This window comes from Oncorhynchus masou, chromosome 12, assembly GCF_036934945.1.
Source record: "Oncorhynchus masou masou isolate Uvic2021 chromosome 12, UVic_Omas_1.1, whole genome shotgun sequence".
Classification (NCBI taxonomy): domain Eukaryota; kingdom Metazoa; phylum Chordata; class Actinopteri; order Salmoniformes; family Salmonidae; genus Oncorhynchus; species Oncorhynchus masou.
Window position 1 is genome coordinate 83,966,515 of NC_088223.1, and position 26,580 is coordinate 83,993,094.

At 41.5% G+C, this 26,580-nt stretch overlaps 2 protein-coding genes across 2 annotated transcripts; both read right to left on the minus strand.

Annotated features, from left to right (window-relative positions):
* Positions 1 to 679: 679 nt before the first annotated feature.
* Positions 680 to 7,845, minus strand: LOC135550955 (solute carrier family 22 member 4-like). Its single transcript, XM_064982256.1, has 10 exons — positions 7,282 to 7,845; positions 6,771 to 6,874; positions 6,534 to 6,688; positions 6,277 to 6,448; positions 5,972 to 6,098; positions 5,332 to 5,432; positions 3,297 to 3,511; positions 3,021 to 3,203; positions 1,092 to 1,227; positions 680 to 999 (listed from the first exon to the last, which is right to left on the minus strand). The coding sequence occupies exons 1-10, from the start codon at positions 7,672 to 7,674 to the stop codon at positions 924 to 926; spliced, it is 1,662 nt and encodes a 553-aa protein (XP_064838328.1). The 5' UTR covers positions 7,675 to 7,845; the 3' UTR covers positions 680 to 923.
* An 8,957-nt stretch (positions 7,846 to 16,802) lies between these two features.
* On the minus strand, positions 16,803 to 26,033 carry slc22a5 (solute carrier family 22 member 5). Its single transcript, XM_064979258.1, has 10 exons — positions 25,601 to 26,033; positions 25,106 to 25,209; positions 24,663 to 24,817; positions 23,779 to 23,950; positions 23,516 to 23,642; positions 22,807 to 22,904; positions 22,343 to 22,557; positions 21,319 to 21,501; positions 19,441 to 19,576; positions 16,803 to 19,335 (listed from the first exon to the last, which is right to left on the minus strand). Exons 1-10 carry the CDS (start codon positions 25,991 to 25,993, stop codon positions 19,251 to 19,253), a joined length of 1,668 nt encoding a protein of 555 aa, XP_064835330.1. The 5' UTR covers positions 25,994 to 26,033; the 3' UTR covers positions 16,803 to 19,250.
* Between the last annotated feature and the right edge of the window lie 547 nt (positions 26,034 to 26,580).

A 26,580-nucleotide genomic window follows, 5' to 3' on the forward strand; every position in this document is an offset into this window, starting at 1 on the left:
GAGGAACTTGTCTTTATCTTTTAACCTCTTCACGATTAATGTCCAAATGCTGTGATAAGTTTTGTAACTTCACCATTCGTTTTGCCTGCTGGTTGTATGATGTTTCGGTGTACAGTACATTCATATAAAAATCCTTAACATTCTTTTGAAGCACCTGTGCATCAATCGAAGTTACATAATAATCCCCATCAAAATCTGTCTGTGTATGCTAGAGATACTGTATGTATTTTGCATTGGGTTGTTTCTCAATCCACATCATCAGGCTATGTTGTCCTTCCGCATCTGCAGAGGAAAGTGGCCGAGCTACAGCAGTGTTTGTCAGACCTTGATACATCCTGAAAATCGCTCTTCTCACGAAAACGTCTCACATACACAATGGTTCTCCATCTTTCTCTGTGACCCCCACAAGCTCCACATGACTCATCTGAATTTGGTAATGCTGATGTGCCAACTTCTGTCTGCAGTGTATGATCCATTTGGGCTACAAGCTTATACTGTAGGACTGTGGCAAGGGGAATCTCATGAACATGATGGTGTTCTCCGTTTTGCTTTACGACCCCCATAAGTGTCACGGGACTAGTCTTAAGGTAACCCATACAAATGAATGGAAGTATTTGTAAAAAAATATATATATTTCCTGAATTTCTTATATCTCCTAGATTTAGGACAGACACTTCAAAACCTTATTCCTTATTTTTTATTTTTTGACTGTCTTTTTTGCCGTTTATGAATGTGTAATTCATTGTGTTTCCATGGGTTAGAGTAGTTAAGGCCAAATTTCAATATTTTATCAACTAACTTTTTTATATACAGTATATTCTTTCATACCTAAATGGGTCCTAAAATTCAAAATCGAATAGTTAAATGATCCATGGTATGACCATGTACAAACAATTCCATATGTTAGCTTAGAAGTACAAGATTTACAATTTAGATTCCTTCCTATACTCTGATTTGCTATCTACGTTTTCTGTGTCTTGGTCTGTGTTGCATCGACACCTGTAGAAAAGATGAAAACGCATGTTTGAAACAATTCTTCATCAAGATGGATGGAGGAATGTACGTAGAGACGGACGGACAGTCAAACTCACCCTTTGATATGCTGCATCTGTAAGATGGTCTCTGGTAAAACCTTGCCGTAACTCTCAGGTAAAATGAAGCAGAACAGACCCCCAAGTATTGCAAGGCTACCAATCAATATGTATGGTAGGTACTTGTAGTAATTTCCTGCAAATAAATAAAACAGACATGTTCAATATCAACGGAGAGGTCTGAACATCAGAAAACCAAATTAACAGTGAACGACATTGTCGAATACATCCACTCAATCTTGTTAATCTCTACTGAACAACGGAATGGGTAGTGATCCAGGTCTTACAAGATTGAATATATACAGTGCCTTGCGAAAGTATTCGGCCCCCTTGAACTTTGCGACCTTTTGCCACATTTCAGGCTTCAAAGATAAAGATATAAAACTGTATTTGTTTGTGAAGAATCAACAACAAGTGGGACACAATCATGAAGTGGAACGACATTTATTGGATATTGCAAACTTTTTTAACAAATCAAAAACTGAAAAATTGGGCGTGCAAAATTATTCAGCCCCTTTACTTTCAGTGCAGCAAACTCTCTCCAGAAGTTCAGTGAGGATCTCTGAATGATCCAATGTTGACCTAAATGACTAATGATGATAAATACAATCCACCTGGCTGTAATCAAGTCTCCGTATAAATGCACCTGCACTGTGATAGTCTCAGAGGTCCGTTAAAAGCGCAGAGAGCATCATGAAGAACAAGGAACACACCAGGCAGGTCCGAGATACTGTTGTGAAGAAGTTTAAAGCCGGATTTGGATACAAAAAGATTTCCCAAGCTTTAAACATCCCAAGGAGCACTGTGCAAGCGATAATATTGAAATGGAAGGAGTATCAGACCACTGCAAATCTACCAAGACCTGGCTGTCCCTCTAAACTTTCAGCTCATACAAGGAGAATACTGATCAGAGATGCAGCCATAGGACAACAATCAGTCGTATATTGCACAAATCTGGCCTTTATGGAAGAGTGGCAAGAAGAAAGCCATTTCTTAAAGATATCCATAAAAAGTGTTGTTTAAAGTTTGCCACAAGCCACCTGGGAGACACACCAAACATGTGGAAGAAGGTGCTCTGGTCAGATGAAACCAAAATGGAACTTTTTGACAACAATGCCAAACGTTATGTTTGGCGTAAAAGCAACACAGCTCATCACCCTGAACACACCATCCCCACTGTCAAACATGGTGGTGGCAGCATCATGGTTTGGGCCTGCTTTTCTTCAGCAGGGACAGGGAAGATGGTTAAAATTGATGGGAAGATGGATGGAGCCAAATACAAGACCATTCTGGAAGAAAACCTGATGGAGTCTGCAAAAGACCTGAGACTGGGACAGAGATTTGTCTTCCAACAAGACAATGATCCAAAACATAAAGCAAAATCTACAATGGTATGGTTCAAAAATAAACATATCTAGTGTTAGAATGGCCAAGTCAAAGTCCAGACCTGAATCCAATCGAGAATCTGTGGAAAGAACTGAAAACTGCTGTTCACAAATGCTCTCCATCCAACCTCACTGAGCTCGAGCTGTTTTGCAAGGAGGAATGGGAAAAAATTTCAGTCTCTCGATGTGCAAAACTGATAGAGACATAACCCAAGAGACTTACAGCTGTAATCGCAGCAAAAGGTGGCACTACAAAGTATTAACTTAAGGGGGCTGAATAATTTTGCGCGCCCAATTTTTCAGTTTTTGATTTGTTAAAAAAGTTTGAAATATCCAATAAATGTCGTTCCACTTCATGATTGTGTCCCACTTGTTGTTGATGATTCACAAAAAATACAGTTTTATATCTTTATGTTTGAAGCCTGAAATGTGGAAAAAGGTCGCAAAGTTCAAGGGGGCCGAATACTTTCGCAAGGCACTGTATACTTTAACAGTCCAATATTGACATTGATGATTGATGAATTAACTGATTGATTGGTCTTACCGAGGTAGATGATGAAGGGTGAGATGATGGTTCCGATGCGTGCTGCCATGGAGCACGTCCCCATGGCCATGTTTCTCACCACAGTGGGGAAGAGTTCCGACGTGACTGCGTACACTACACAGAATGCTGCCGTGATGCCAAACTTCCCCACCATCTCCAGGAAAATAGCCACTCCTGGGAGGTCTGAAACATAGAGAGACAATCAGGTGTAAATTAGGTGATGTTTATAAAGATCTGTAAATGAGGTCTCCCTCTGAGACGGTCAATGAATTTTACCTGTTGGGACCATGTTAATGAAGAGAATAACAGCTCCCCCTAGGAAGAGAGTGGAGGACTGGCAAAACTGTCTGGGACAGTATCTGAGCAGCAACAGGGCAATGAAATAGGCTGGCACTTCTGCAGCTCCAGACAGGAAGCAGTTGATATACGGATTTCCACTGAGGTTGGAGGTGTTCAAAATCAGGGCGAAGTAGCCACATGTGATGATAATCCTGCAGAGGGAAATAAAATATACAAGTTGAATGAATTACAGTTGAAGTCGGAAGTTTACATAAACTTAGGTTGGAGTCATTAAAACTCGTTTTTCAACTTCTCTACAAATTTCTTATTAACAAACTATAGTTTTGGCAAGTCGGTTAGGACATCTACTTTGTGCATGACACAAGTCATTTTTACAACAATTATTTACAGACAGATTATTTCACTTATAATTCACTGTATCACAATTCCAGTGGGTCAGAAGTTTACATACGTTAAGTTGACTGTGCCTTTAAACAGCTTGGAAAATTCACGAAAATGATGTCATGGCTTTTGAAGCTTCTGATAGGCTAATTGACATAGTCCATTGGAGGTGTACCTGTGGATGTATTTCAAGGCCTACCTTCAAATGCAGTGCCTCTTTGCTTGACATGGGAAAATCAAAATAAATCAGCAAAGAACTCCACAAGTCTGGTTCACCCTTGAGAGAAATTTCCAAACGCCTGAAGGTACCACGTATATCCACAGTAAAACAAGTCTTATATCGATGTAACCTGAAAGGCCGCTCAGCAAGGACGAAGTCATTGCTCCAAAACCGGCATAAAAAGCCAGACTATGGTTTGCCACTGCACATGGGGACAAAGATCATACTTTTTGGAGAAATGCCCTCTGGTCTAATGAAACAAAAATAGAACTGTTTGGCCATATTGACCATCGTTATGTTTGGAAAAAGGTGAAGGCTTGCAAGCCGAAGAACACCATCCCAACCATGAAGCACGGGGGTGGCAGCCTCATGTTGTGGGGGTGCTTTGCTGCAGGAGGGACTGGTGCACTTCATAAAATAGATGGCATCATGAGGGAAGAAAATCAGTCAGGAAGTTTGGTCGCAAATGGGTCTTCCAAATGAACAATGACCCCAAGCATACTTCCAAAGTTGTGTCAAAATGGCTTAAGGACAACAAAGTCAAAGTATTGGAGTGACCATCACAAAGTCCTGACCTCAATCCCATAGAACATGTGTGGGCATAACTGAAAAATCGTGTGCGAGCAAGGAGGCCTACAAACCTGACTTGGTTACACCAGCTCTGTCAGGAGGAATGGGCCAAAATTCACCCAATTCATTGTGGGAAGCTTGTGGAAGGCTACTCGAAACGTTTGACCCAAGTTAAACAATTTAAAAGGCAATGCTACCAAATACTAATTGAGTGTATGTAAACTTCTAGCCCACTGGGAATGTGATGAAAGAAATAAAAGCTGAAATAAATCATTCTCTCTACTATTATTCTGACATTTCACATTCTTAAAGTAAAGTGCTGACCTAAAACAGGGAATTTTTACTAGGGTTAAATGTGAGGAATAGTGAAAAACTGAGTTTAAATGTATTTGGCTAAGGTGTATGTAAACTTCCAACTTCAACTGTAGACGAACAGACACAAACAAAGTAAAATTCAAAGTAATATTCAGTCATTAAATGACAATTCTACTCAAAACGTTTTTGGTATTTGTTTCATTAGTCCATTGTTGACAAAGTCCCAACATATTTTTCTTGTCAGCAATCAAGTTTTCAAGATATGTAACTTTCAAAATAAAGAAGTCATCCCGTACTTTGCATTTTGCATAATATGATGCTGTGTTTTGTGTCATATGATGCAAATTGCATCATGTGAGGATTTCTGTATTTTGAAAGTTACATATCATGATTGCTGACAAGCAAAACATTTTGGGACTTTGTCAACAATGGACTAATGAAACAAATACCCCCAAAAAGTTTTTGGGTGGGGGAGTTTTCCTTTAAGATTGTGTAGGATTTGTGTTAACAGATGCTAAGATTTACCACAGAAGGGAACACAGAATTATAATTGAAAGCATATTGCTGCTCCTCATGACATCCAGAATGTTGTGTTTCTTGTCCTTCATGGCCAGAGCATCTTCTACCTGGAGATAAGTCATCATTAGGATCATCATTAGGATACATCATTCAGAAGAGCAAAATGCATAATGGATGAAATTGCTAAGAGTAGATTGCCCCTGTATTTATTCCCCGTGTCTTTCCTTCATCGCCGTAAGCACAGAGTCCACCTTCTCACTTTCATTATTCTGCAGTTCTACACTGCATTGGTTAAACAATAACACTTCAGAAACCTAAACTAGAGTCAGGCCAGAGTGAGTGGTCAAGTTGTCTGATGAATGACCTGGATTACACCATAAAATAGGAAGGGATGCATTAGTCTCTCAAATGATTTAACAATGGTTATTAATCAACTTCATTCAGTTTATGTATTGCAGCACCAGCAAAAAGGACTTTGACTTCAACTGGATAGGTGCCTAAAAAGATATTAACATTTTTACATGGGAATCAAAGACAGGCACTTTTTTGTAATTCCTCTATATATGGTTTTTGTTACTCCATATCCCTGGGAAGGTTTATTTTATTAAATGATGCAAGCTAACTGTAGCTAAGTAAGCTTGCTCACCTCTGCGGGAGTGAAGATGACCTCTGGTGCTGTGACTCTGTTCCTCCTGGCAGCGTCTCTCAGTATGGCCTCAGCCTCCTCCACTCTTCCCTGAGAGAGCAGCCATCTGGGAGACTCTGGGATGAACCTATACCAATACATATGCACAGTTATATAAACGTTACTGAGGCCCTATGTTAAATCGGGCTAATGTTTGTATTTGACAGAGATAAGAAGTACCATCGCTAAAAGAAGAGTACACAGAGCATTAACATAGTAGAAGGTTTTGCGGCAAACACATTCCTGTGGGAATTCATTATGCTTACCACCATAGTGGGAAGTATATTATTCCAGAGCCTGTCATGGGAACCAGCAACCACCTCCAATCACGGATGAAGTATGCCACAGCCGGCATGAACATGTAGCCAATGGCAGAGCTCAGGAACACTCCAAGAGCGGAGAATACCACACGAGCTCCAGGGCTCAGTATTTCTGTCCCTGAAGACCAGATATGCAAGTTCAGTAAATTTACCAAATGTGCAAGAAATACTGCAGATACAAGATATGCTTATTTTGAACCTACCAAGAACATACGCTATGACGTAGTTTGAGACTGATCCAGCACCAGCAAAGAAGAAAAAAATAGTGAATGCCTGCCAGTTTGGGGAGAATATTTGTGCGAAAGTGGCCACACTCTGGATTATCATCATAGTAAAGAGTGTTGGCTTTCTTCCAAACCTGTTGATGGAAAATGATGTAAGGTCACATTGTCTGAGATGATTCTCTATCGGGACTGACGTACACAGTATACATTACAGACCTGTCAGACAGCTGGCCAGAGATGAACGTTCCCACCAGCGCACCAAAGTAGTGAATTGAAGTGGTCAAGGGAACTTTGTATGCATTATCACACACCACATCCCACTGCAAAATACACATATTTCCTAAATTACAGAAATGCCCTTTCTCTCCTTTTACAAAAAGTGAAAGTGCAGTTACAGTGCTATTTTAAACGGCAGTAATTGCACTATAACTGCAAAATAAACTCAGGTGAATTGCTAAATTACGACACTAGACAGCAAAGTAAAACAGAGGTTTGTTTCTGGATGCAGTAATTGCAGTACAACTATAACATAACTGCAATGTACTGTACTGTAATTTGTTGTTGTAAGGGTTTGGGTAACCCAACAGTGCAATCCGAAGTGTTTGTGTAAGCATTTAAAGTTCATCATTCACGTATTTGTTTTACATACTCTTTTTATCACAAAGAATTGTTTTGGTCTTTGGGAATAGCTAATAATGTTTGCATTGATTTGCAATACATTTCTCACCTCGGTGACGAATGTTGACTGGTAGACGTCTTTGCTGTATTTCCAACCGTCCAAGCAACTTTCCAGCTCAATTTCACTCACGTTGACATCCACATTTGGAATGATATTTAGGATAGAGTAGTTTCTAACTGTCTCCACTTTGAGCCGTGAGCAAGAGCTATGCTGCGATGCACCATTTATTGTCTCCATTGGGATGGTCACATTTCTCCACATCTCACTGATATTATACTTCTCAGGAACATAGCATTCATGTGGCGGTGTATCACCTACAAACACTATATAAATACCAGTAAACCCATTGGGCAGGATACTGATGGCCAATGCCAAGAAGATTGTCCGCTGAAAGGGTCCCCATGTTCCCAAGAAAGCTGTGATTCCATCGTAATCTCTCATGTTGCTGCTGTGTTCAGTTGACCTTTGAGTCCAGTCACTTATTCACTTGCAGAAAACTGCCTGCATTTTATAGCTGCTCCAGACATTGTTGTAGTGTTGTCGGATATCATCTAACACCATAAGACACCGTCAACAAACAGCAGAGCTCTCTCCTTTCATGCACCAACCCCTCTTGAAAGCAGGTAGATAACATATCATTGCACCTTGAATTGCCCCACTCGGTATTGGTAATGTATTGGACGGTCATTAAAAGTGAGGGTTAATTTATTATAGGATGTCGCTGTCCACTGGTGGTGGAATTCAACCTTGATGTAAGGACAACAGTTGAAGAGGGATGAAACGTCTGGGAAGGGGGCCAGAGGGGCCCACCTCAACGACACTCTAACTGCAGCCTTATCTCACACACCTTCCCAGACCTAGTTAATGATTGGCTGAGACACATGTCAGAGTTTGCTCTGTAAAAGCAACAGACAAGTGAGTGTGCATTAGGATCAGATTGAGCCAAAGAGTCACTTATGCATAATAAGCAGCCTGTTTGACAGCAACCTCTTAACTTCTTTGGGATAGGGGGCAGTATTTTGACGTCCGGATGAAAATTATGCCCAAAGTAAACTGCCTGCTACTCAGGCCCAGAAGCTAAAATATGCATATAAATGGTAGATCTGGATAGAAAACACTTTAATTTCTAAAACTGTTAAAATAATGTCTGTGAGTATAACAGAACTGAAATGGCAGGCGAAACCCTGAGGACAAACCATAAAAATAAAAAGAATTCAGCATACCACTGATTTCAATGCCTGGCACTTTTATAATAGGGCGAAATCGTCCCCGATTGCAGTTCCTAGGGCTTCCACTAGATGTCAACAGTCTTTGGAAAGAGTTTCAGGCCGTTTGTTTGGAAAAAAATGAGGGAGAAGTTGTAGTTTTTTTAAGTGGCTCCCATTTTGGCTGTAAGCGCATGGCCGAGAGAGCGCATTCTTTTTGTTTATCTCCAGTAAAGACAATAACAACTCTCCGTCTTAAATGTTGTTGTTTATTTGCGTATTAGGGTACTCAAGGATTAATTATAAACGTTGATTGACTTGTTTGGATAAATTTATTGGTACCGTTTGGGATTCATTTTGTATGCATTTTGACGGAGTGAAACCGAGTGGATTATTGACTGAAGTGCGCCAGCTAAACTGAGTTTTTATGGATATAAGGAAGAAATGTATCTAACAAAAGGACCATTTGTAATGTAACTGAGACCTTTTGGAGTGCCAACAGAATAAGATCTTCAAAGGTAAGGCTTATATTATATCGCTATTTCTAACTTTCAAGTCGTTGTCATTTTGTCTGTCATAGTTGAAGTGTACCTATGATGCCGTGGTTGAAAATGACTTGTTATGCATTTGTGTGCTGGACACTATCCTCAGGTAATCACATGGTTTGCTTTCGCCGTAAAGCCTTTTTGAAATCTGACACCTTGGCTGGATTAACAAGTTCATCTTTATTTAGATGTATTGCACTTGTGATTTCATGAAAGTTTAATATTTATAGTAATTTAGTTTGAATTGGGCACTCTGCCGTTTCACCGGATGTTGGCCAGGTAGGACGTTACCGTCCCATAGACACTGAATGGCATCATTTCATGTTTTTATTTAAGTTTTTACCGATTAAAAGAAAAACTATAAGTCTGACAGCGCCAGATTTTTTCAAGTATGGGTAGCTCCAGCTCAATATGGCGACCGAGTATAGGCGAGTGGGTGTGTCGAAAAGAGCGGGTGTTTGGAAAGCGAATCAGCTAATTGGGCAGATTTGATGGCACTCAAGACCATTTTGAGTGGCTGATTGGGCCGTGCGATGAGTCGATAAGCCGGCAACCAGTGCACTGGTGTGGTATTGAGGCAGTGTTGTAGTAGTATGGTCTCAAAACCACATATTGAGTGTCTCAGTGTTGGATACATTTGTACTCAGTCTTGACTCAGTCTTGGACAGTGAGGACTTTGCCAGGCCAAATATATACACTCCTTTCTTGAAACATGAATATCTTAACAGCCTTTATATCTATTATAGACATCAACATATACAGTGGGACAAAAACATATTTAGTCAGCCACCAATTGTGCAAGTTCTCCCACTTAAAAAGATGAGAGAGGCCTGTAATTTTCATCATAGGTACACTTCAACTATGACAGACAAAATGACAACAAAAAAAATCCAGAAAATCACATTGTAGGATTTTTAATGAATTTATTTGCAAATTATGGTGGAAAATAAGTATTTGGTCACCTACAAACAAGCAAGATTTCTGGCTCTCACAGACCTGTAACTTCTTCTTTAAGAGGCTCCTCTGTCCTCCATTTGTTACCTGTATTAATGGCACCTGTTTGAACTTGTTATCAGTATAAAAGACACCTGTCCACAACCTCAAACAGTCACACACCAAACTCCACTATGGCCAAGACTAAAGAGCTGTCAAAGGACACCAGAAACAAAATTGTAGACCTGCACCAGGCTGGGAAGAAATTGTAGACTTCCACAAGTCTGGTTCATCCTTGGGAGCAATTTCAAAATGCCTGAAGGTACCACGTTCATCTGTACAAACAGTAGTACACAAGTATAAACACCATGGGACCACGCAGCCGTCATAACGATCAGGAAGGAGACGTGTTCTGTCTCCTAGAGATGAACATACTTTGGTGTGAAAAGTGCAAATCAATCCCAGAACAACAGCAAAGGACCTTGTGAAGATGCTGGAGGAAACAGGTACAACTTATCTATATCCACAGTAAAACGAGTCCTATATCGACATAACATGAAAGGCCGCTCAGCAAGGAAGAAGCCACTGCTCAAAAACTGCCATAAAAAAGCCAGACTACGGTTTGCAACTGCACATGGGGACAAAGATCGTACTTTTTGGAGAAATATCCTCTGGTCTGATGAAACAAAAATAGAACTGTTTGGCCAGAATGACCATCGTTATGTTTGGAGGAAAAAGGGGGAGGCTTGCAAGCCAACGAACACCATCCCAACCTTGAAGCACAGGGGTGGCAGCATCATGTTGTGGGGATGTTTTGATGCAGGAGGGACTGGTGCACTTCACAAAATAAATGACATCATGAGGGGAAAAAATGATGTGGATATATTGAAGCAATATCTCAAATCATCAGTCAGGAAGTTAAAGCTTGGTCACAAATGGGTCTTCCAAATGGACAATGACCCCAAGCATTCTTCCTAAGTTGTGGCAAAATGGCTTAAGGACAACAAATCCAAGGTATTGGAGTGGCCATCACAAAGCCCTGACCTCAATCCTATAGAAAATTTGTGGGCATAACTGAAAAAGCGTGTGCAAGCAAGGAGGCCTACAAACGTGATTCAGTTACACCAGCTTTGTCAGGAGGAATGGGCCAAAATTCCCCCAACTTATTGTGGGAAGCTTGTGGAAGGCTACTCGAAACATTTGACCGAAGTTATACAATTTCAAGGCAATGCTACCAATTTCTAATTGAGTGTATTTTAACTTCTGACCCACTGGGAATGTGATGAAAGAAATAATAGATAAAATAAATCATTCACTCTATTATTTCACATTCTTAAAATAAACTGGTGATCCTAACAGACCTTAGACAGCATCTCAGTTGAAGAGGCAACACTACAGTCCCTGGTTCAAATCCAGGCTGAATCACTTCCAGCTGTGATTGGGAGTCTCATAGAGCGGCGCACAATTGGCCCATCATCGTCCGGGTTTTGCTGGGCTAGGCCGTCATTGTAAATAGGAATTTGTTCTTAACTTAGTTGGCTCAGTGTTTTGTCACTCCTGGGGACACTACGTCACCTCAAAATCTACAGGGAAAGCTATAAAATTCAAGCTCTATGGGTTTAGAGTTACATTAGAAGTAACTCTAAACCCAAAGAGTTACATTAAAAGTGCCCATCCAAGAACGCTCATGGTCATTGTCCACAGATAAAACCACATTAAAACACACTATCTACAGTAGCTTTGATTGGACTAATCATGTCAACTACATTATACAACAAGTTGGAAATCGCAAATTCAACTATGAGTGGATTGGAAGGAATCAGTGGCTAACTGCAACTATTGCAAAGCAATCACTAGCCTGCTATTCAGTAGAGTGGATGTGTGGTCCAAGTCTGGGTCTCTTTTTCCAAGCTTAAAAGGATAAACATTCAACATTGGTCATGCTGTCAATCCAGCATGGCATTCAAAACAGGTGGAAACTCGGAACAGGGAAATCACTGACTTCAGTGAGTTCAAGACAAGATGGCGCCAACAGAGATTGTCGCCTCGCTTCGAGTTCTTAGGAAACTATGCTGTATTTTGTTTTTTATATTATTCCTTACATAGTTTTTTTGCATTATTCCTTACATTGTTACCCCAGGAAACCTTAAGTCTTATTACATACAGCCGGGAAGAACTATTAGATATAAGAACGTCAACTTACCAACAGTACGACCAGGAATACGATACCCGAAGCGGATTCCCTGTTCGGACCACCACCCAGGACAATGGATCTAATTCCAGTAGTCGACCCAAAACAACGGCGCCGCAGAAGGGGCCGATGAAGTGGCGAACTGGTCAGGCTCCGTAGACGTGCACATCACCCACCGTTCCCGAGTATACTACTAGCCAATGTCCAGTCTCTTGACCACAAGGTATACAAAATTCGAGCAAGGGTTGCCTTCCAGAGAGACATCAGAGATTGTAACATTCTCTGTTTCATGGAAACATGGCTCTCTCTGGATATGTTGTCAGAATCGGTTCAGCCACCGGGCTTCTCAACGCATTGTGCTGACAGAGATAAACACCTCTCTGGGAAGAGAAAAGGTGGGTTTGTATGCTTCATGTGTAACGGCCGTCTTGGGAAGAAGGTGAGGACTAATGCGCAGTGTGGTACGTGTTCATCTTTTTAATAAAGTAAACTGAACACTGAATAACAAAACAACAAAGAAACAACCGGAACAGTTCTGTCAGGTGTAGACACACAAAGACTGAAAACAACCACCCACAAAACACAATGGAAAACAGGCTACATAAATATGATCTCAATCAGGGACAACGATTGACAGCTGCCTGTAGAAAGGAGACGGAGAGACAGCCTGGTGCGTGGGCTGCCACCGGAGGGCTGGTGCGTGGAGGCGGCACTGGAAAGACCGGACTGTGGAGGCGCACTGGAGGTCTCGAGCACCGAGCCTGCTCAACCCTACCTGGCTGAATGCTCCCCGTAGCCAAGCCAGTGCAGCGAGGTGGAATAGCCGCACTGGGCTGTGCTGGCGAACCGGGGACACCATGTGAATGGGCTGGTGCCATGTACACAGGTCCGAGGAGACGCACTGGAGACCCGATGCGCTGAGCCGGCTTCATGGCACCTGGCTCGATGCCCAATCTAGCCCGGCCGATACGAGGCACTGCAATGTACTGCACCGGGCTATGTACGTGCACCGGGGACACCGTGCGCCTTACGGCATAACACGGTGCCTGCCCGGTCCCTCTCTCTCGATGATAAGCACTGGGAGTTGGCTCAGGTCTCCTACCTGACTTAGCCACACTCCCCGTGTGACCCCCCCAATACATTTTTGGGGCTGCGTCTCGGGCTTCCAGCCGCGCTGCCGTGCTGCCTCCTCATACCACCGCCTCTCGGCTTTCGCTGCCTCCAGCTTAGCCTTGGGGCGGCGATATTCTCCAGCCTGTGCCCAGGGTCCCTTGAAGTCCAAAATCTCCTCCCATGTCCAGGAGTCTTGCGATTTCAGCCGCTGTTGCTGCAGCTGCCCGTTACCACGCTGCTTGGTCCTTTGGTGGTGGGTGGTTCTGTAACGGCTGTTTTGGGAAGAAGGTGAGGACCAATGCGCAGCATGGTACATGTTCATCTTTTTAATAAAGTAAACTGAACACTGAATAACAAAACAACAAAGAAACAACCGGAACAGTTCTGTCTTGTGTAGACACACAAAGACAGAAAACAACCACCCACAAAACACAATGGAAAACAGACTACCTAAATATGGTTCTCAATCAGGGACGACGATTGACAGCTGCCTCTGATTGAGAACCATAACAGGCAAAACACAGAAATAGACATCATCGACAAACTAACATAGACATCCCACCCAACTCACGCCCTGACCATACTAAAACAAAAGACAAAACAAAGGAACTAAGGTCAGAACGTGACATCATGATTAACAACTCATGGTGTAATCATAACAAAATACAGGAACTCAAGTCCTTCTGTTCACCCGACCTAGAAATTATTACAATTAAATGCTGGCCATTTTACCTACCTAGAGAATTCTCATCAGTTATAGTCACAGCTGTGTACATTTCCCCTCAAGCAGACACCAAGACAGCCATCAAGAACTTCACTGGACTAGGCTGCGTTTATTGTGGCTGGGGATTTTAACAAAGCAAATTTGAGAACATTGCTCCCGAAATTCTACCAGCATATTGATTGCGCTACGCGCAAGGGCAATACCCTCGACCACTGCTACTCTAACTTCCGCAATGCATACAAAGCCGTCCCCCACCCTCGCTTCGGTAAATCCGACCACGACGCCTTCTTGCTCCTACCGAAAATCAAACAGGATGTACCAGTGACGAGAACCATTTAACGTTGGTCCGACCAGTCGGAAGCCACACTTCAAGATTGTTTTGATCACACAGACTGTCAGCCTTCTATATGCTGACTTGGAAAGTGTGTTTATAAAGAAGTGCATTAGAGATGTTGTACCCACTGTGACTATAAAAACCTACCCTAACCAGAAACCATGGATGGATGGCGGTATTTGCGCAAAACTGAAAGTGCAATCCACCGCATTTAACCATGGAAAGAGGTCCAGGAATATGACTGAATATAAACATTGTAGTTATTCCCTCCGCAAGGCAATCAAACAAGCTAAATGCCAGTATAGGGTGGAGTCCCAATTCAATGGCTCAGACACGAGACGTATGTGGTAGGGACAGCTGGCCGGTGTATTTACGGACATATTCAATCTATCCTTATCCCAGTCTGTTGTCCCCATATGCTTCAAGACGACTACCATTGTTCCTGTACCCAAGAAGGCAAAGATAACAGAACTAAATGACTACCGCCCTGTAGCGCTCACTTCTGTCACCATGAAGTGCTTTGAGAGATTAGTCAAGGATCATATCACCTCCACCTTACCGGCCACCCTAGACCCACTTCAGTTTGCATACCACCCCAACAGGTCCACAGACGACGCAATCACCATCAGGTGAGGGCACTTGGAGTGTAGTGTGTGGTGTCAGGAAAACAACCTCTCACTCAACGTCAACAAAACAAAGGATATGGTCATGGACTTCAGGGAAAAGCTCCCCCCTATCCACATCAAAGGGACAGTAGTGGAGAAGGTGGAAAGTTTAAAGTTCCTCGGCATACACATCACAGACAAACTGAATTGTTCCACCCATACAAACAGTGTGGTGAAGAAGGCGCAACAGCTCCTCTTCAACCTCAGGAGGCTAAAGAAATTTGGCTTGTCACCTAATAGTAAACACATCATCAAAACTATGAAATAACACATATGGAATCATGTGGTAACCAAAAAAAGTGTTAAACAAATCAAAATATATTTTATATTTTTGATTCTTCAAAGTAGTCACCATTTACCTTGATGACAGCTTTGCACACTCTTGGCATCTCTCAACCAGCTTCAACTGAAATGCTTTTCCAACAGTCTTGAAGGAGTTCCCACATAGGCTGAGCACTTGTTGGCATCTTTTCCTTCACTCTGCAGTCCAACTCATCCCAAACCATCTCAATTTGGTTGAGGTCAGATCATTGTGGAGGCCAAGTCATCTGATGCAGCACTTCATCACTCTCGTTCTTGGTCAAATAGCCCTCACACAGCCTGGGGGTGTGTCGGGTCATTGTCCTGTTAAAAAACAAATGACAGTCCTACTAAGCTTAAACCAGGTGGGATGGCGTATCGCTGCAGAATACTGTGGTAGCCATGCCAGTTAAGTGTGCCTTTGATTTCTAAATATATCACAGACAGTGTTACCAGCATAGCACCCTCACACCATCACACCTCCTCATCCATGCTTCACAGTGGGAAGCACACATGCAGACATCATCCTTTTAACTACTCTGCGTCTCACAAAGACACGGCGGTTGGAACCAAAAATCTAAAATTTGGACTCATCAGACCAAAGGACAGATTTCCACCCGTCTAATGTCCATTGCTTGTGTTTCTTAGCCCACACACGTCTCTTCCTCTTATTGGTGAAATATATATATATATATATATATATATAATTCACTCTGTCTCCTCTGAACAGTTGTTGTTGAGATGTGTCTGTTACTTGAACTCTGTGAAGCATTTATTTGGGCTGCCATTTCTGAGGCTGGTAACTCTAATGAACTTATCCTCTGCAGCAGAGGGAACTCTGAGTCTTCCTTACCTGTGGTGAGCCTTATGAGTGCCAGTTTCATCCTAAAGGTTGATGGTTTTTGCAATTGCACTTAAATAAACTTTCAAAGCTCTTGTAATGTTCCTTATTAACTGACCTTCATGTAAAGTAATGATGGACTTTGATTATTTGAGCTGTACTTGCCATAATATGGACTTGTTCTTTTACCAAATAGGGCTATCTTCTGTATACCACACCTACCTCAACTGATTGGCTCAAATGCATTAAAAAGGAAAGACATTCCATAAATTAACGTTTAACAAGCTCCCGAGTGGTGCAGTGGTCTAAGGCACTGCATTTCAGTGCAAGAGGCATCACTGCAGTCCCTGGTTCAACTATGGCTGTGGTTAGGAGTTCCATAGGGCGGCACACAATTGGCCCACAGTTGTCTGGGTTTGGCGTTGTCATTGTAAATAAGAATGTATTCTTAACTGACTTGCCTAGTTAAATAAAGGTTACACAACAAGGCACACCTGTTAATTTAAATTAATTCCAGGTGACTACCTCATGAAGCTGGTTGATAGAATGCCAAGAGTATGCAAAGGGTGGCTACTTTATATTTTGATTTGTTTAACACTTCTTTTGGTTACTACATGATTCCATATGTGTTATTTCATAGTTTTTATGTCTTCACTATTGTTCTATAATGTAGAAAATAGTACAAATAAAAAAAACTGGAATGAGTAGTTGTGTCCAAACTTTTAATTGGTACTGTACATTTAATTTTAAACATACATTTCCAATGGTATTGTACTTAACCAGGTAAAACTTATTGAATGAGTCCATAAGTGTGCTGGGATTGATCTATTTTGATGATATATTAGAAATCACCAACATGGGTTTGCCCTGCCTAGTAGTAGTTTACAGTCTTATTCAATGAATGAGTCTGGTCACACTTTTGATGGTGCATAAACTTCGCATCACAATAACTGACAATAATAAACGTTTATTAAAATATTCACTTTTCAACGATTTTTTGCGGTACTCACTACTAGAATGAGAAAGATACCTCATTATTAGTTCACCAGCAATGCTAATAGAAATAATTATTGGCCATGTGCCACAGCAAAACAATACTCAAAAAACACATTATTTCAAGCAAAAATTCCTAACCCTCTACACTACAAACACTTTACCATATTCTGTACAGCGGTCTAACTCAGAGCAAAAAAACAAGCAAGTCTAACCAATTATTTTCTGAACAGCCTTTTCCAGTGCAAAAAGTTACCCAAAGTAAAGGTAAGAATAAACAGTGGGGCAAAAAATGATTTAGTCAGCCACCAATTGTGCAAGTTCTCCCACTTAAACAGATGAGAGAGGCCTGTAATTTTCATCATAGGTACACTTCAACTATGACAGACAACATTGTAGGATTTTTAAAGAATTTATTTGCAAATTATGGTGGAAAGTAAGTATTTGGTCACCTACAAACAAGCAAGATTTCTCACAGACCTGTAACTTCTTCTTTAAGAGGCTCCTCTGTCCTCCACTCGCTACCTGTATTAATGACACCCGTTTGAACTTGTTATCAGTATAAAAGACACCTGTCCACAACCTCAAACAGTCACACACCAAACTCCATTATGGCCAAGACCAAAGAGCTGTCAAAGGACACCAGAAACAAAATTGTAGACCTGCACCAGGCTGGGAAGACTGAATCTGCAATAGGTAAGCAGCTTGGTTTGAAGAAATCAACTGTGGGAGCAATTATTAGGAAATGGAAGACATACATGACCACTGATAATCTCCCTCGATCTTGGGCTCCACGCAAGATCTCACCCTGTGGGGTAAAAATTATCACAAGAACGGTGAACAAAAATCCCAGAACCATACGGGGGGACCTAGTGAATGACCTGCAGAGAGCTGGGACCAAAGTAACAAAGCCTACCAACCAGTAACACACTACGCCGCCAGGGACTCAAATCCTGCACCGCCAGACGTGTCCCCCTGCTTAAGCCAGTACATGTCCAGGCCCGTCTGAAGTTTGCTAGAGAGCATTTGGATGATCCAGAAGAAGATTGGGAGAATGTCATTTGGTCAGATGAAACCAAAATAGAACATTTTGGTAAAAACTCAACTCGTCGTGTTTGGAAGACAAAGAATGCTGAGTTGCATCCGAAGAACACCATATCTACTGCGAAGCATGGGGGTGGAAACATCATGCTTTGGGGCTGTTTTTCTGCAAAGGGACCAGGACGACTGATCCGTGTAAAGCAAATAATGAATGGGGCCATGTATCGTGAGCTTTTGAGTGAAACCCTCCTTCCATCAGCAAGGGCATTGAAGATGAAACGTGGCTGGGTCTTTCAGCATGACAATGATCCCAAACACACCGCCCGGGCAACGAAAGAGTGGCTTCGTAAGAAGCATTTCAAGGTCCTGGAGTGGCCTAGCCAGTCTCCAGATCTCAACCCCATAGAAAATCTTTGGAGGGAGTTGAAAGTCCGTGTTTCCCAGCAACAGCCCCAAAACATCACTGCCCTAGAGAAGATCTGCATGGAGGAATGGGCCAAAATACCAGCAACAGTGTGCGAAAACCTTGTGAAGACTTACAGAAAACGTTTGACCTCTGTCATTGCCAACAAAGGGTATATAACAAAGTATTGAGATAAACTTTTGTTATTGACCAAATACTTATTTTCCACTATAATTTGCAAATAAATCCTACAATGTGATTTTCAGGATTTTTTTTTCTCATTTTGTCTGTTATAGTTGAAGTTGAAGTGTATCTATGATGAAAATTACAGGCCTCTCTCATCTTTTTAAGTGGGAGAACTTGCACAATTGGTCGCTGACGAAATACTTTTTTGCCAAGGACATCATAAAAAAATAAGTTTTGAGATAAATCTCGCTGCAACCGTTGTGGGTAATACAGTATTGTTGCTGTATTTTTGCAGTTATACATTGCTATTTGCTGACAGAAAATAGAACCCCTGTTCTATCGGGAATCCTCACACTTACACAGTACAAGCATTTCCATAGCCATGTCACCTCAGAATAGGTAGCTTGTACTGTGGTACAGTCCTGCGTTGCAGCAACTGGTGCCCCACACATTATGTCTACATTATCATAGAGCGTATCCTGCTTTGCACAGTTTTGTTGAGTCATATTAAGGAGAGCTGATTGGTCAATTCAGGGTTTCTTATCAGAGTTTGACCTCATTTAATATTGCTGGGGTATCACCTCCTTTCTTCAGGATATTGGCATTCCGTGGCTCTTTTTTGCACAAACTGTGAAGATATTAAAGTTGGATTTAAAATTCATATTTGTTATTATCATAAAATACATTTAATTGAAATGAACATTCCAATGCTGTATTTCAGAGTAGGGCATACCCTTTGCATTGCTGCATATGCTCTACAGTCTCTGGTAGCTCTTTGCGGAATGTCTCAGGCAGGAAGAGGTTCACAGCGGACGAGGTGACAGTCAGACTTCCCATTATAATGTAGGGGAGGTACTTGTTAATGCTCCCTGAGAACACCAAAGAACATTGTCCATGAAGACAGAGAGACCTTATTAACTGATGAAAATATTTTTTATGAAAAACATTCATTGTAAAACATGATTTTGGGTACAATGAATGCATGGATGACGTGCAATGAAATTGTAATGGGGTTTGTACTCTGTAAGTATCCAATTGTGTATACAGGGCATTTGGAGAGTATTCAGACCCTTTGACTTTTTCCAAATTTTGTTACATTACAGCCTTATTCTAAAATGTATTAAATGTGTTTTTTCCTCATCAATCTTCACACAATACCCCATAACGACAAAGCAATAACTGTTTTTTTAGACTTTCGTCGCTAAAAAAAAAATTTAAACATTTATTCAGACCCTTTAATCAGTACTTTGTTGTTGCACATTTGGCAGTGATTTCAGCCTCGAGTCTTCTTGGGTATGACGCTACAAGCTTGGCACACCTGTATTTGGGGAGTTTCTCCCATTCTTCTGTGCAGATCCTCTCAAGCTCTGTCAGGTTGAATGGGGAGCGTCGCTGCACAGCTCTTTTCAGATCTCTTCAGAGATGTTCGGTCCGGTTCAAGTCTGGGCTCTGGCTGGGCCACTCAAGGACATTCAAAGACTTGTCCCGAAGCCACACCTGCATTGTCTTGGCTGTGTGCTTAGGGTTGTTGTCCTGTTGGAAGGTACATTTTGGCCCCAGTCTGAGGTCCTGAGCGCTCTGGAGAAGGTTTTCATCAAGGATCTCTCTGTACTTTGCTCTGTTCATCTTTCCCTTGATCCTGACTAGTCTCCCAGTCTCTGCCGCTGAAAAACATCCCCCGCAGGATGATGCTGCCTCCCATGCTCCACCATAGGGATGATGCCAGGTTTCCTCCAGACATGACACGTATTCAGGACAAAGAGTTCAATCTTGGTTTCGTCAGACCAGAGAATCTTGTTTATCAAGGTCTGAGAGCACCTTTAGTTGCCTGATGACAAACTCCAAGTGGGCTGTCATGTGCCTTTTACTGAGAAGTGGCTTCCATCTGGCCACTCTACCATAAAGAACTGATTGGTAGAGTGCTACAGAGATGATTGTCCTTCTGAAAAGTTCTACCATCTCCACAGAGGAACTCTGGAGCTCTGTCAGAGTGATCATCGTGTTCTTGGTCACCTCCCTGACCAAGGCCCTTCTCACCCGATTGCTCAGTTTGCCCGGGCAGCCAACTCTAGTAAGAGTCTTGGTGGTTCCAAACTTCTTCCATTTAAGAATGATGGAGACCACAATGTTCTTGGGAACTTCAGTGCTGCAGAAATATTTTGGTACTCTTCCCCAGATCTGTGCTCCGACACAATCCTGTCTCGGAGCTCTACGGATAATTCCTTCGACCTCATGGCTTGGGTTTTGCTCTGACTTGCGCTGCCAACCCGTGGGACCTTATATAGACAGGTGTGTGCCTTTCCAAATCATGTCCAATCAATTGAATTTACCACAGGTGGACCCCAATCAAGTTGTAGAAACATCTTAAGGACAATCAATGGAATCAGGATGCACCTGAGCTCAATTTTGAGTTTCATAGCAAAGGGTCTGAATACTTATGTAAATAAGGTATTTCTGTTTTTTACTTTTAATACATTTGTTTTTCCTTGATGAGGAAAAACATTAATTTAATCAATTTTAGAATAAGGCTGTAACATAACAAAATGTGGAAAAACTCAAGGGGTCTGAATACTTTCCAAATGCACTGTATAAACACTAGGTGTGATTGTACCTAGGTAGATGACGTATGGGGCTGCAATAGTCCCGATCCGAGCAGCTGAAGAACAGACCCCGACGCCAGCACTCCTGACAACAGTAGGGTAGATCTCTGCGGTGTAGATGTAGACCACGGTGAACGACATTGTGAAGGCAAACTTCCCAACCATCTCCACAGCTATAGCAACACCTTGCAGATCTACAGGACAGAGAAAGACATCGAGATACATGTGAGCATACAAGCTTTTTTTCAGAGTGTGATTGACCTACGTATTCACCCAGTGCTCAGCAGATCTTCCCCATTCTCTGTATGAGGTTGGCGTGCCCTGGGAAGAGGGGAGGGGTGAATGTGCATGCAGTTCAAATGCCAGTAGTAGCAGTTCTGGTAGCGAATCAGAAGTTGCTCAAGCGTGCCCATTTCGCCAAGATCTGCTCTCCTTCTCCCTGGGCATGCCCTTCTTAAATTTTATGCTTCTGTTTGTGAACTTGTTGATAGGATTGTTAATATTGCATTGTAACTTGTTGTGAGGGATCACTGCAGGACTGCTGTAGGAGCGCTGACGCTGAAGATGTTAACTGTTGTGTATGGAGCTCTCCGTTTTCAACCTTGAATATTGATTGAATCATTTAGGCTATGTAAGGCTATTAAATACATCAATAAAACAAGCTGTACTTTGCAGTCTCTGTTTGCTCATTTCCATGCTTCACACAGGATGTATTGAACCTGTGTGCTTATTAGTAATATTGTTTTTCATCACAGGACCTCACCTTCATAAAAAGGTGGCAAAGTTCTGCATCACAGTTCTGCATCACAGTTCTGCATCACAGTTCTGCATCACAGTTCTGCGGTCACATTTTCGTTTGTTGATTTACAATTATTACAATTAAAACACTATATCTGTAGAAAAAAATATCTAACTTGATTACCAAGTAGTCACGTAGGTAATCAGTTACGTTATTTTTGATTATCTTTTATCGTCTAGCGATTTGATCTTATATAACATTATACAATTTTAAACAATCAAAATTCAAAGTCTTACTCTCAGGGATGAGTTGGATCATGAAAAGCATTCCTCCTCCTATTAAGAGGAAAGCTGACAGTAGGGGTCTTCTCTGACAGTTCCTGAGGAGCACTGTAGATACTACATATGCTGGGACTTCAGTAAGAGCTGATAAGAAACTATTTAGATAAGGATCTCCACTCAGATTGGATGTGTTTAGCGAGAGTCCATAATATCCCATGTTTACTGCCATCCTGAAAAGATACAACACAGATGGCTTGAATGAAACTCAAAACGATCAAGTAAACACCAGTTTATTCATTACAAATTATTGTGTGTGTGTGTGTGTGTGTGTGTGTGTGTGTGTGTGTGTGTGTGTGTGTGTGTGTGTGTGTGTGTGTGTGTGTGTGTGTCAAAGTGCTTCAAACCAAAACATTATGCTATAACCTAATATGATATAAATCCAATCTATTATTATTATTATTTCTGATAATAACACTCACCATAAAAACAAACACATCAATGTAACACATCTGATGTTGCTGGTTCTCAGAACGTCAATCATGCTATATTTGTTTTTCGGTGCAGATGCCACGTCCAACTGTTGAAATTATGAAATAAGCATCCATTAAGTACAGTAATGAGCCTAGTTTATACCTGGTTCTAATATGTGCCCTGATCTTGTCCACACTCTGATTGTGCCCATATTTTCAAACATGCGTCTACACATGGTATTAAAATTTGTCTCTTGTCCATCCACTATGTCTGCAATGTGACCAGATTTCCTGGTTCCTTACTGTATGCAAGTTATTTGACAGGTATTCTTAATATAATAAAATAATATTTATTTTGAAACATTGATGCCATAAGTCAATGGTGGCACCTGTCAATGATTTTAGAGGGAGGCTATATGCATGATTTAAATGGTTTCAGTGTCCAGATCTGTCTACACTTGTAAGACATCCAGACACATGTGCCCCTGACTCCCTCTGGAGGTGGTAAGGAAGATCGAATCACAATCAGATCACAATATGTCCTTTGATTGTCTACACCTGTCTAAAAATGTTGACACAATCAGATCGGAACAAAGGATGCATGTTAGCACCAGGTGTAAACGGGCTACAGAGATGCTCTTTGGGCCATGTTGTTTCTTTCTTATAAGCTGAATTACTGAACTATATTTATTTCACAAACACAAATGGTGAAACTGACCTTAGTGTCTTTAAAGATGACCTCTGGTGCTGTGACTCTGTTTCTCTTGGCAGCGTCTCTCAGTATGGCCTCAGCCTCCTCTACTCTTCCCTGAGAGTATAGCCAACGTGGAGACTCTGGGATGAACCTGACAAAGACAGTGTTTATAGTGAGGTGAGTAACAGTGCTTGTATTTTTATGGCGTTATATTTTTGGTTAAGTTTTATAAATACTTCTTTAGACATACAGAATATTATAACATACAATTTTTACTGAGAACATACCACCACAATGGGATATACACTACGGACACACTGGACAGGATTATGAGAAGTGTTCTCCATTCCCTCATTGCGTAAGCGATCCAGGGCAGTGTCATGTAGCCGATACAGTAGTGCAGAAAAGCCCCCAGAGTAGTGAAAACTTCACGCATGGACTTACTCAACACCTCTGTTCCTGTTGAAGAGAATTTATATGAAATTATTATTTAGATGTTTTTTAAATGTCTGCTGAGATCAAGTTTAGTCTATGATTTAGCAAAACAATTGAACCAAATATTATCCCATCTTTGTCCTCTTTTAAAAGTAAATAGGCATAGATGAGGTCCTAGTGTAAACAGTACTTGATTTGTCAAGGGGTACAACAAGGACGTCCACTCTCTCCTCTATTGTTCAATTTCTAAACCTTAATCAGATATTTAGCCTTGTTAGAGTAGTCCTTCTATTCCACAAAAATAAATAGGCTAATAAACAAATGAACAGGGCATTTAAAGTCACGTATGGTTTTACTCCAAATACGGTATATGTAATCTGAGATTTCTACATGCTGTCATTTGTTATATGAATATTACTTGGCACAAAGTCCAACGAATAATCAAACATCAAGCTAATTTCACTGAGGTTTACAATGTCTACTGATTCATTCACTACCAGCCATTCTGTAGGCATGCTGTTCGAAAGAAACACCATTAGTGACGGAAGCAATGCCTAGCATAACTTTCAAATGATACCTGGGTGTTATGGAATGTACTTGATGGCCAGCTAATTAAAGTTGACTGTGGTCTGTATTTATGATCATGGTCACCGTTACATTGCTACAAGTTATTCAATGAATTTCATAGATTATAACAGTTTGTGTTTGTATAAAATTAGTTAATGTCAATGCTTACCTAGTACAAATGCACTGATATAGAGGGATATCTGAGAGGCTCCAACAAATGTGAACATAATGCAGAAAACCTCCCATGAGGGAGAGAAGGCCTGAATGAGCACAGAGACCAACTGGGCTACAAGAGAGCCGAAAATAACTTTCTTCCTCCCAAACCTAAATGGAAAATAAAATAATGTTCAATGAAACAAACATTTCATAGAGAAAAACAATTTAAAAAATGTATCAGACATAATCAATCCGGTTACCAGTTACGAATGATCAGGTTACCAGTTTTGATTGAATAGGGTTGTCGATGTAAGACAAGTCTATGCTTTGACAGCAGAGGGCGCTACAATCATAGGACAGCAGTTTAGTCGGCAGAGGTAACAGATAATGTATGACTTTCCACATGCAATCTACAGGTCGAGGACGGAACACAGTGATTGCAGGGAGAAACAGTACCTGTCAGAAAGCTGTCCAGACAACAGGGATCCAATCAGGAAACCCACAAAAAGAGTCGACGAGGCAAAAGGAGTTTTCCACTCATTGTCACATACAAGGTCCCACTGCAGGAAAACAGACCCATTATTCCTGAAGTGACAGCACCTGTGGCAGCAGAAGGCTCTAGTAACAAACCCATGCTGAAAAACAACATTTAATTTGCCCCAAAAGTGTAAGAGAAGGACCGGAGCTGGGGATGTTGCACATTTTCACTGATGCCAATGGAAGTTTCAGGCAATTACCAAAGCCGTTAACACCTCCCCAGTGACGATGATCACTCAACAATTCCCAATACTGTAATTCCAAATCAAATGTCAGTGGCATGCATGTTTGATTAGATACACATGATTCTGGTAATTATCTAAGCAAGAAACATACTAGGTGTAGTACTACCAATTCACTACTTCATGGCCAAATGTTTGTGACACATGACTGCCCTGGGCAACATATACTCACCTCAGTGACTATGGTGGACTGGTATATATCTTTGCTGTAGCTCCATCCATCCACACAGTACTCCTGCTCCACCCCAGTGAGGTTGACGTCCAGGCCGGGGATGTAGCCCAGAGCAGACAGGTTTCTGACCACATCCAGCCTGTATCTGCTGCACTTGCTCTCCTTCTCCTGTCCGTTCACCACCTCTATGGGAATGATGGCCTTCCTCCATGCCTCGCTCAGGTTGCCCGTGTCTGGGATAAAGCAGTGGTGCGGGGGAGTTGCTCCAACAAATACAATGAACAGACCAAAGAATCCAGTGGAGATGAAAAGTGTGTTCAGAAGAAAGAAAGTCCTATAGAAATAAGGTCCTTTCTGACCCAGGAAGGCAGTAACGTCATCATAATCCCCCATTCTTATGGCAGTAAGAGGAAAAGTGGAGCACCTGGAACGGTTTGATACGTGTGTCTCAGATATGTGGAGGGAAGTGAAGAGTTAAGTTCTCTTCTAGCAAATGCTCAACAGGACAGAATTACAACTTCCAAGCTGCAGTATACAGACATGGGTAAGTCCAGGGCCCCTTAACAACAAGCCACAGAGCACAGCTGTTCCATTCGCCCCGTCCCAGAGAGTTGATCCCAGTGTTAATCCCCAGCAGGGAACGGTTGTATCCACCTTTCTCTGTTCAAAAAGTGGTAGAGAACATAACCTGTTAAACATCAGTGAATGACTTCTAACTCATATTTCTGATTGAGCTGAAATACATAGTTGATCATCAAAGACATACTGACCATATTAAAGTGGCAGTTCAGTTAAATATTAGATGTTTAATGAGGTCGAAATAACAGTCTGAAATTGTGAAAATTATGATAATGCCCTTTTTGTGTAAGAGCTGTTTGGGAAAAAATGTCTGGAATTTCAGAGTTTTTGGCCCAGATCATGACAATCTGATCTGATCATTCTGATTATTATTCATATTTTATTTGCATATGTATCCTCCT

Bases quoted from the DNA above. Each gene is read 5' to 3' on its own strand.
- LOC135550955 (XM_064982256.1), bottom strand. From the start codon at position 7,674: ATGAGAGATTACGATGGAATCACAGCTTTCTTGGGAACATGGGGACCC. The intron at 6,099-6,276 runs GTAAGCATAATG...GTATTGGTATAG, and splicing joins ATATACTTCCCACTATGGTG to GTTCATCCCAGAGTCTCCCA. The intron at 5,433-5,971 runs GTGAGCAAGCTT...ACTTATCTCCAG, and splicing joins TCATCTTCACTCCCGCAGAG to GTAGAAGATGCTCTGGCCAT.
- slc22a5 (XM_064979258.1), bottom strand. From the start codon at position 25,993: ATGGGGGATTATGATGACGTTACTGCCTTCCTGGGTCAGAAAGGACCT. The intron at 25,210-25,600 runs GTGAGTATATGT...GTTTTCCTGCAG, and splicing joins AGTCCACCATAGTCACTGAG to TGGGACCTTGTATGTGACAA. The intron at 23,951-24,662 runs GTAAGCATTGAC...TCTCTTCAACAG, and splicing joins TATCAGTGCATTTGTACTAG to GAACAGAGGTGTTGAGTAAG.